At 40.3% G+C, this 12,362-nt stretch overlaps 1 protein-coding gene across 2 annotated transcripts in view; it reads right to left on the reverse strand.

Moving 5' to 3' along the window:
- Positions 1-12,362, reverse strand: part of LOC124132903 (nuclear receptor subfamily 1 group D member 2-like) — a 71,739-nt gene that overhangs the window by 15,636 nt on the left and 43,741 nt on the right. For both annotated transcript variants that reach the window (XM_046497063.2, XM_046497064.2), the window contains exons 3-4: positions 8,649-8,794; positions 2,624-2,765 (exon numbers count right to left, since the gene is read on the reverse strand). In XM_046497063.2, the coding sequence (XP_046353019.1) occupies positions 2,624-2,765; positions 8,649-8,789 (283 nt within the window). In that variant the 5' untranslated portion in view covers positions 8,790-8,794. The remainder of the gene's footprint in view (positions 1-2,623; positions 2,766-8,648; positions 8,795-12,362) is intronic.

Here is a 12,362-nt window from a genome sequence, read left to right on the forward strand (position 1 = left end):
AGCTACATATCTACACACACACACCTACTACCACCATACCTAAAGCTACATATCTACACATATACACCTACTACAACCATACCTAAAGCTACATATCTACACACACACCTACTACCACCATACCTAAAGCTACATATCTACACACATACACCTACTACCAACATACCTAAAGCTACATATCTACACACACACCTACTACCACCATACCTAAAGCTACATATCTACACACATACTCCTACTACCACCATACCTTAAGGTACATATCTACACACATACACCTACTACAACCATACCTAAAGCTACATATCTACACATATACACCTACTACAACCATACCTAAAGCTACATATCTACACACACACCTACTACCACCATACCTAAAGCTACATATCTACACACATACACCTACTACCAACATACCTAAAGCTACATATCTACACACACACCTACTACCACCATACCTAAAGCTACATATCTACACACATACTCCTACTACCACCATACCTAAAGCTACATATCTACACACATACACCTACTACAACCATACCTAAAGCTACATATCTACACACACACCTACTACCACTATACCTAAAGCTACATATCTACACACACACTCCTACTACAACCATACCTAAAGTTAAATATCTACACACACACCTACTACCACTATACCTAAAGCTACATATCTACACACACACTCCTACTACCACCATACCTAAAGTTACATATCTCCACACATTCACCTACTACCACCATACATAAAGCTACATATCTACACACATACACCTACTACCACCATACTTAAAGCTACATATCTACACACTCACACCTACTACCAACATACCTAAAGCTACATATCTCCACACATTCACCTACTACCACCATACCTAAAGCTACATATCTACACACTCACACCTACTACCACCATACCTAAAGCTACATATCTACACACACACCTACTACAACCATACCTAAAGCTACATATTTACACAGACACACACTACAACCATACCAAAAGCTACATATCTACACACTCACACCTTCTACCACCATACCTAAAGCTACATATCTACACACATACACGTACTACAACCATACCTAAAGCTACATATCTACACATATACACCTACTACCACCATACCTAAAGCTACATATCTACACACATACTCCTACTACAACCATACCTAAAGCTACATATCTACACACATACACCTACTACCACTATACCTAAAGCTACATATCTACACACACACACCTACTACCACCACACCTAAAGCTACATATCTACACACACACCTACTACCACCATACCTAAAGCTACATATCTACACACTCACACCTACTACCACCATACCTAAAGCTACATATCTACACACTCACACCTACTACCACCATACCTAAAGCTACATATCTACACACATACACCTACTACCACCATACCTAAAGCTACATATTTACACAGACACACACTACAACCATACCTAAAGCTACATATCTACACACTCACACCTTCTACCACCATACCTAAAGCTACATATCTACACACACACCTACTACCACTATACCTAAAGCTACATATCTACACACATACACCTACTACCACCATACCTAAAGCTACATATCTACACACATACACCTACTACAACCATACCTAAAGCTACATATCTACACACACACACCTACTACAACCATACCTAAAGCTACATATCTACACACATACACCTACTACAACCATACCTAAAGCTACATATCTACACACACACACCTACTACAACCATACCTAAAGCTACATATCTACACACACACACCTACTACAACCATACCTAAAGCTACATATCTACACAGACACACCTACTACCACCATACCTAAAGCTACATATCTACACACATACACCTACTACAACCATACCTAAAGCTACATATCTACACACACACTCCTACTACAACCATACCTAAAGCTACATATCTACACACATACTCCTACTACCACCATACCTAAAGCTACATATCTACACAGACACACACCTACTACAATCATACCTAAAGCTACATATCTACACACACACCTACTACAACCATACTACTACTATTACTACTACTACTACTACTGCTACTACTACTACTACTACTACTACTACTACTTCTACTACTACTACCGCTACTACTACTACTTCTTCTACTACTACTACTATATGTATACACACATCCATCATCACTACACCTAAAGCTACATTTTACATACACATCTACTACCACTGTATCTACAGCTACCTATTTAGACACACCTACTGCGATATCGACAGCGTCATATCTACAGACACACCTATTGGTATTACTATACATCTACATACAAACATGTAACTACAACGATATCTACAGCTACATATCTAAGGCTACACCTACAGCCACTATGCATATGTAGCTGCATATCTACAGACACACCTACTTTTATTCCTGTATGTACAGACACACCTACTGCTGATATATCGACAGCTACATATCTATGTCAAACCCCATCACTACTACTTCCATGGCCATTATCGCCATTACGATCATCATAATCATCATCATCATCATCATTATCATCATCATAATACATGGGAAATGAAACATGAACAGTTACCGTGTTTTGACATGCCGACTGCCAGACATTTCTTATATCTGCAGTATGGACAGCCATTTCTTCTTGCCAGTGATATGTCGCAGTTGCCATTTCCAAGACATTTGTATTTCTCTCGTCGTAGCATGCTCCGTCGAAAGAATCCCTGAAAAATAATATTATTGATAGGCACAAAATGATTATTAATTCATTAATAGCATACAGTCAAGTCTCGTTAATCCGACACTCGTTTATCCGACACTCGGCTTTATCCGACACAAATGATGGGAACCGATTGATTCAGTGCTATTTAGTCCCGTTAATCCGACAGTCTCGCACTCCGACTCCGACACACCTAATTTGCAACGAATTGCCGAAATCACTCATTAATCAGTCTCGTTAATCCGACACAGTGATCAGCGTACTCCGTTAATCCGACACAATCATGTGCAACCAACGATGTCGGATTAACGAGACTTGACTGTATATCATCAATGTGTGTTTGCTTATTGTTTAACGCCGCAATCAGCAATAGTCCAGCTATATAAAGGCTGTCTGTAAACAATTTAGGCTGGACCAGACAAAACAGTGATTGATTTTACGAGCATCGATCCATACGGAGTATAATAATAGACAGTCAACCAAGTCATATGCATAGAGCGTAAACAAAGCCAATGCTAAATGCATTTAACCTCAAGCAGGCCATGCAAGGATGTCAAAATGATACACCACCAGATTGGCAGATTGACCCAACCCCTTCTCGGCTTTGATACTCGAGGCAAATATTTCAAACACACATATTAATAGGAATTATAATTTTCAAACCAATTGTGCCGACCAAAATGACGCTCAGGGCTCGGCATGGTCAGACGGAATTATCCTACCATCGTCCAGGTGAAGCACTGGTCAAGTAATGTATTGGCGAAAGGAACGAGTGCCCTCAACAACCCCGTCATCCCAGGAGTGAGTGAGTGAGAATGGTTTTACGCCGCTTTTAGCAATATTCCAGCAATATCACGACGGGGGAACCAGAAATGGGCTTCACACTTTGTACCCATATCGGGTCTTCGGCGTGACGAGCGGACGCTTTAACCACTAGGATACCCGACCGCCCCCTGTCCTCCCAGGGGCAACCATAGGCTGCCTGATCGATCGCTTCTTACGACCAGTAAGGGTTGGTTTGGTTTGTTATTTTACGCTGCACTCATCAATATTCCAGCTTTATGACGGCGATCTGTAAATAATCGAGCCTGGACCAGACAATCAAGTGATTGATATCTTGAGCATCGATCCACGCAATTGGGATCGATGACATGCATCAACCAAGTCAGCGAGCCTGACCACCCGATCCCGTTAGTCGCCTCTAACGACAAGCATAGTCGCCTTTTACGGCAAGCATGGGTTGCTGAAGACCTATTCTACCCCGGATCTTCACGGGTCTGTTGCATTATGCAAAGTATAGAATATAATATCCAGGATCTGCACGGGTCTGTTGCATTATGCAAAGTATAGAATATAATATCCAGGATCTGCACGGGTCTGTTGCATTATGCAAAGTATAGAATATAATATCCAGGATCTGCACGGGTCTGTTGCATTATGCAAAGTATAGAATATAATATCCAGGATCTGCACGGGTCGACCAGTGAAGGAGTGCTGGGGATACATTCTACCCTGGATCCGCAAGGGTCTCTGAGCATGTTTTTTTTTAAATATTGGCAAGCACCTGCAGCAGAAGTGATGATGTGAATCCTGCTGGGGATCGTGCAGGAAGCTGAGGGGCGAGAGTCACTGTATGCATGTTCTCCACTGAGGGGGTTTAGCTCTGGATGGAGGTGGTGTCAGCCCATGTTATAAGCAGTTTGTTTGTTGTTTAACGCCGCACTCATCAATATTCCAGCTATATTACGGCGGAATGTAAACTATCGAGTCTGGACCAGACAATCTAGTGATTGACATCATGAGCATCGATCCATGCAGTTGGGATACGATGACATGCATCAATCAAGTCAGTGAACCTGACCACCCGATCCCGTTCGTCGCCTCTTACGACAAGCAGAGGTTGCCGAAGATCTATTCTGATATCTATACATTCTATTGAATGTAACTTTGATGTGTCGATAAAATGTTTTTGTAATGCCATGATTACTTGTTTTTATTGTAAAATATGGTCGTTAAATATTAATTACCCATTTGTTGTTGTTTTTTCAAAGTGCAACAAAGGGACATATGTGAAGGTCAAAAGTCATTGGCAGTTTAAAATGTAAAACACTCAGACAATGGCCATATATCCTTGGATATATATCCTTGGACATTCACGTACATACTTACTTGATGCATATGAAATTTCACTGTGACAAAACGTCAACAATAACTCTTAGGTTTCTGAGAACAAGCCGAGGAAGTTGCTGGATTTATGAGATTATGAATGTGAAAGGGCAAAGTGAGGCCAAAAAACACACGCAATTCTGCATACCGCATACTTTCTGAATATTATTATACAAAAACATACTCTTGACGAGGTCAGTAGGCGAAAACAAGAACAAGAGACTCAGCCCCTGAGGTTGTCTGACCGAGAAAGGTTTCGGGTCCGAGAGTACTTGTTTTCGCATATTGACCTCGTCAAGAGTAATCATTCGCTTTGTTATACCGAAATTCACTTTAAAGTTTAAGAAGTCTTTAAACCGTCTTCTGTTATATAACAGTGACTTAGCTGCGATCCATGAAATGTTCGTACCAGACGCCATCATGTTTTCATGTCAACATTCGTCACGAGAGGTCAATACTGATCATGTGACAAGTCAATATTCGAGGTCAGTGCCAGTCAAACGATTTCGGGGTCTCCTTTGAAATGTATTGTTTCTTCACGTGGTAGGAATTAACCAATGAATTTGCAAGATTCTTAATACAGGTATAACAGCATATAATACATTTTGTATGACGTAATAGCCGAGCAGGGGTCAAAACAATATATTTTAATATCAATATCAATGTCAGTTGTATTTTGAACCGAAACAACATCTATTTGAGTATTGATATGATATTTCTTGATTTCAAAATTGTATGACAGATGTTGCTTCATGACAAAATTTATTTGAAGTAAGAATTATTCATGGAACTGACTTGTTTTTATGTTTAAGGTGTCCATTTAATAAGGAATATATTATTATGATCTTATTCTTCAACAAACCCGTAAAGATGTGGGTTAGAATTGTTTGTCGTAAGAGGTGACTATGCTTGTCGTAAGAGGTGACTATGCTTGTCGTAAGAGGCGACTATGCTTGTCGTAAGAGGTGACTATGCTTGTCGTAAGAGGTGACTATGCTTGTCGTAAGAGGCGACTATGCTTGTCGTAAGAGGCGACTATGCTTGTCGTAAGAGGCGACTATGCTTGTCGTAAGAGGTGACTATGCTTGTCGTAAGAGGCGACTATGCTTGTCGTAAGACGCGACTCACGGGATGCATGTTATCGTATGCCAGTTGATCGCTGACGTGGTGGATGCATGTTATCATATCCCAATTGATCGCTAATTTGGTGGATGCATGTTATTGTATCCCAATTGATTTCTAACTTGGTGAATGCATGTAATCATATCCCAATTGATCGCTAACTTAGTGGATGCATGTTATCGTATCCCAGCTGATCGCTAACTTGGTGGATGCATGTTATTGTATCCCAGTTGATCGCTAACTTGATAGATGCATGTTATTGTATCCCAATTGATCACTAACTTGGTGGATGCATGTTATCCTATCCCAATTGATCGCTAACTTGATGGATGCATGTTATTGTATCCCGATTGATCGCTAACTTGGTGGATGCATGTTATTGTATCCCAATTGATCACTAAATTGGTGGATGCATGTTATCGTATCTCAATTGATCGCTAACTTGGTGGATGCATGTTATCATATCCCAATTGATCGTTAACTTGGTGGATGCATGTTATCATATTCCAATTGATCGTTGACTTGGTGGATGCATGTTATCATATCCCAATTGATAGTTAACTTGGTGGATGCATGTTATCATATCCCAATTGATCGCTAACTTGGTGGATGCATGTTATCATATCCCAATTGATCGCTAACTTGGTGGATGCATGTTATCATATCCCAATTGATCGCTGACTTGGTGGATGCATGTTATCATATCCCAATTGATCGCTAACTTGGTGGATGCATGTTATCATATCCCAATTGATCGCTAACTTGGTGGATGCATGTTATCATATCCCGATTGATCGCTAACTTGGTGGATGCATGTTATCATATCCCAATTGATCGCTAACTTGATGGATGCATGTTATCATATCCCAATTGATCGCTAACTTGGTGGATGCATGTTATCATATCCCAATTGATCGCTAACTTGGTGGATGCATGTTATTGTATCCCAATTGATCGCTAACTTGCGGGATGCATGTTATCATATCCCAATTGATCGCTAACTTGGTGGATGCATGTTATCGTATCCCAGCTGATCGCGAACTTGGTGGATGCATGTTATTGTATCCCAATTGATCGCTAACTTGGTGGATGCATGTAATCATATCCCAATTGATCGCTAACTTGGTGAATGCATGTAATCATATCCCAATTGATCGCTAACTTGGTGGATGCATGTTATTGTATCCCAATTGATTTCTAACTTGGTGGATGCATGCCGTCATATCCCAAATGATCGCTTACTTGGTGGATGCATGTTATTATATCCCAATTGATCGCTAACTTGGTGGAAGCATGTTATTGTACCCCAATTGATTGCTAACTTCGTGGATGCATGCCGTCGTATGCCAATTGATCGCTAACTTCGTGGATGCATGTTATCGTATCCAAATTGATCGCCAACATGGTGGATGCATGTTATTGTATCTCAATTGATCACTAACTTGGTGGATGCATGTTATCATATCCCAGTTGATCGCTAATTTGGTGGATGCATGCTATTGTATCCCAATTGATCGCTAACTTGATGAATGAATGTAATTGTATCCCAATTGATCGCTAACTTGGTGGATGCATGTTATCGTATCCCAATTTATCGCTAACTTGGTGGATGCATGTTATCGTATCCCAAAATGCAAAAGATGTCAATCATGAGATTGTCTGGTCCAGACTCGATTGTTTACAGACCGCTGTCATATAGCTTGAATATCGCTGAGTACTGCGTTAATCAACAAGAAAACAAAATATTATTCGTAAATGTTACATTGTGAGGTAATAATCCTATGTTCCCTGACAGTTCAGTGTTAAATAGGTAATACAAATCAGCATTGTTTATAAGCTGACGAGACAGGAATAAGACATAATACATTTGGCTTGCTTTAAATAACATCACAACTCACGTTTTAAGTAAATCCTGTGTCATTTGTGCTTGATCAGGTATTTACTAACTGACAAGGGGCAATGGGGTAGTATTGTGGTTAAAGCGTTTGCTCGTCACGCAGAAGGTTCGATTCCCGACATGGGTACAATTTGGGAAGCCCATTTGTTGGTGTCCCCCGCCGTGATATTGCTGGAATATTGCTAAGTGCGGCGAAAAAACATGCTATTTGTGCTCATTGTCCGGCTGCCTACCCCCTTTTGGTACTCGGGATTCGGGGTCTATTTAGAGGTATTCGGGACTCACCACTGTGGCATTTGGGATTCACCCCGCACTCAGCAACATTACACCTATACGACGGCAGTCTGTAAATAATCGAGTCTGGACCAGACAATCCAGTGATTGACATCATGAGCATCGATCTACGCAATGGAGATACGATAACTTGCATCAACCAAGTCAGCGAGCCTGACCACCCGATCCCGTTCAGGTCTTCAGCAACCCATGCTTGTCGTAAGAGGCGACTAACGGGATCGGGTGGTCAGGCTCTCTGAATTGGTTGATGCATGTCATCCTATCCCAATTGCGTGGATCTATACTCGTGATGTCAAACACTAGATTGTCTGGTCAAGACTCCATTATTTACAGACCGCCGTCATATAGCTGGAATAAAGCTGAGTGTGGCGTTAAACAACAAACAAACAAACAAACAAACATCATTACCTTGCATGCCTCGCATGTGTTGACGCCATAGTGGAACCCAGAAGCGTTCTCATCACAGACTCTACACGGGGGAAGAACTGGCGTGGCGCGAGATTGAACTGGGGAGCACGTGATGTCGCAACCGAATTCCTCTTTCATCATGGCGTCTGCAATACATATACAAGCGTTCAAACAATGCGACTTAGGCGATCGGTCTTAAATAGAACTAAACCATATACCTCCGCACATATTTCATACTATCGACGTATGTCCCGTGTATCCTTTCGCAGTGTACACAAGACACAGACATACGGTTCAATGTGCATATACCACTAATTAAAAGGGGGGATATGTGTTTAGTGTAGGCGAACACAGTTTACAACTCTTCACAAAAGCAAAATGTTAACTGAAATGCCCCACCTTGAAAGTTCTACATTTCGCACTCTTTCAACTATTATTGACGTTTAAGTGATACTGAGTTTGTCTCAACACAAAACATGTAGGACGAAGATAGGAGAGGTCGTGAAATACTTCACAACACCGTCAACAAAAAGGAGTGCAAATGACTACTCTCGTAGATCTATAGTACACAATCTGCTCGATAATGTTCTGAGGTAGTTTTTGAGATGCTGTCACAAAACCTGTCATTTCAAATCGGTTTTTTTAATCGGATGACATACCACAAAAAAAGTATATATTCTGGTGTGTATTGATTTAATGTCCAAATGCTACTTGGGCGGTGGGGTAGCCTTGAGTTAAAGCATTCGATTCCCCACAAAATGTGAAGCCCATTTCCGGTGTGTCCCGTCGTGATGTTGCTGGAATATTGCTGGAATATTGCTGAAACCAAATTCACTCACACCCATATGTTACATAGAGTAATGATTGCAAACATTTGTTTCATAATAAAACCTGACACCACCCGACTGCTACAAACAGGGTTTCCTTTATCTGTCTATCGCAATTTTTTAAGACAGCATTTTGGGAAAAGGAGCAGTCACCATACATGTGTTTTGTTTTTGTGTTTTCAGCTACTGTTTCAAACTATCTACGCATCTACAGTCAAACACCACTGTGTCGAAGTTAAAGGGACCTACGTAAATATTTCGAGTTATCCGAGGTTCGACATAACCGAAGATGAGGAATAGAGAAGGCATACGCAGGAACCAAACTTTTACTTCGAGACTAGCCTCATGTCGACACATCAATGTTCATGACAATGTCCATTATGTCCCGCAACAATATTTCTTTGGAAAATATATTTTGCAAAAGTTTGAACCAGTACTTTCTGGTAATGATTAATGTTTTTTCAAACTATCGAAACCCGCATCCGCATCCGCAGCCGCATCCCCGTCCCTCCTCCGTCCTTTCATATAATTTCCACAGTGCTTTTGCCCTTTGCGACAATGGAATTCCCTTTCATTGAAGTTTAAAGGTTTATTTATACTCATTATCAGCGGCATGAGATGTATAAAATCATTCAACAACATATACATGTATGTAAAAATATTGAATAGACACAAAACATTTTTTTCTAAAAAATTGTTTTCTTTCGTTTTCTAAAGATGGACGCATTAAGGAATAATGGAATTCATTACCTATGTCAGATGTTTACAAAGTGGACATTTTTTTATATTAAAGCTATTTCAGGAGGTAGAATATGGCAACCAGTTCTAAACCTAAGTAACACTTCTCACACGATTTCTGCAGTGCGTTAAAGTCATATTCAAAACGTACACTTTCATTTTTATGATACTATACGTGGTGCCTTTTGAAAACTTATGTCTTGCACTTATCCAGATCTCAGTTGTCTCCCCACAATGCTGAATGAAGTGGAGGCCAAGGTCGAAAGACGGGCTTATAGTGACGTACATTGAATATCATTGTTTCCAGGCCAAATGTCAAACTGACCTACGTGTTCATCGAGGGAATGATAGCTACCATTCCCTGTTGTCTGCTTTTAATTGGTTGTTTTAGGGGTGTTATCATGCGAGGAGCAAATGATATACATGGTCCTCTTGATAACGCTTTTTCAGGCCCTTATCATCTGCAGAAGAGTGAGTTAGTGAGTTGGGTGTAACGCCGCTTTTAACAGTATTCCAGTTATATCGCGGCGTGTCAGCTTAATGTGGGAGGAAAGCCCGAAGTGATGCAGGTCTCAGACGTTTACAACTTCGGTTCGACCCGATTATGTTTCTAGGTTTGTCAGCAACATACCCGTGCTCGTGGGTTTCATCTCAATGGTAAACGTCTGACACCTGCATCACTTCAGGCTTTCTTCCCACATTAAACTGACACGGCGTGATATAACTGGAATACTGTTAAAAGCGGCGTTAAACCCAACTCACTCACTCACTCACTATTATACCATAAGTTCGTGTATCTTTGTCAAAGTGAGCTTAAAAATGACAGGTCACAGCCAGAGAACAACTAGCTTCGATCATCCACCGAAACTGATTCCACTGGACAAAAAAAGCAAAACAGTGGTGAAAACCACATAAATGGCACGCTGAAAAGCATCTCTTTATCAATATGAAGTCATACTCATAGGATACTCTCTTGTTAGAGGAATCGTAAATTATGTTCCGTAATTTTGAAGAAGTAAGGTTTTAAAGTTGAGCATTAACAAAAGAGGAGGGAGGATTGGTTGACTTTATCGTTGACGAATTCGAGATGTGAAATAATAGCATTTTGTTGAGCTATTATCAACATTTAATGTTTCCAAACATGTTAGATACACATCCATTTCATGGTGTTTTTCTAACATGATCATTTATGTTAAATGCCTCAGTATGGAGTTTAAGAGGAAACAAAGTGTTTTCTAATGCCATTGCTTCAGAAAGAAGATTGCTTGGTGTACATTAATTGATTGCATTGATCAATGTGTTTTTTAAAGATTAAAACTATACATTTAATAAATTTCAACAGCACGTCACTTTCGATCGTCTGGTTATTGATATAGGGACGCCTGGGCTGGGAAGCTATTGTACTAAAGCATTCGCTTATCAGGCCTAAATATGGTATGATTCCCACATGGGTACAATGTCTGAAGCCCTTCTTGGTAAAAACCCCTGTGATACTTCTGTATTATTGCTAAACTGGCCCAACACCCTCATTCTCAAATTGAAGACACCAGTGGATTGAAAACAGCCTGGGAGATGTTTTTTTCCAAATGTCAGCCAAAGATTGGCCAAACTGAGTTAGCGTTACCGGCTGGTTCTAATCCTGTCGTAGGCGTCGTTCAATCTCATCCCAGACATGTTTAAGCTTACGCAGTACACTACCCCTTCACTCTTAAATATGTTAATCGTGAAGTTTCAGAGAGATAATGTAAATGTCTCTCCACTTGTCAATGCATACATAATCGTTTTGATTATATATGTTTAGGTATATACATAAGAAAGCAATAACTTCAGTACTGTACCAGACTATACTTAAAGCATAAGAATCAGTGGAAGACGTGTTATTTTTTAGCAGCTGAAACCACTCTGTTGACATTTATGCACGAAAAGGTCGATTTCCTGACGTTTTGAATAGTGTTGACATTAACGGTAATATACACGTTTTAAAGGACTCCAAATTATTTGGTTACATGGGTCTACTTGTGCAGTGCATGGAAATGTATCCACACTCATGATCATGGCAAAGGGTTGCTTTGGTTGGTATGTTGGTTGTGAAACGCCGCATTCAGCAATATGACGGCGGTCTGTAAATAATCGAGTCTGGACCAGGCAA

The sequence above is a fragment of the Haliotis rufescens genome, unplaced genomic scaffold, assembly GCF_023055435.1.
Source record: "Haliotis rufescens isolate VD_foot unplaced genomic scaffold, xgHalRufe1.0.p SCAF_18, whole genome shotgun sequence".
Classification (NCBI taxonomy): domain Eukaryota; kingdom Metazoa; phylum Mollusca; class Gastropoda; order Lepetellida; family Haliotidae; genus Haliotis; species Haliotis rufescens.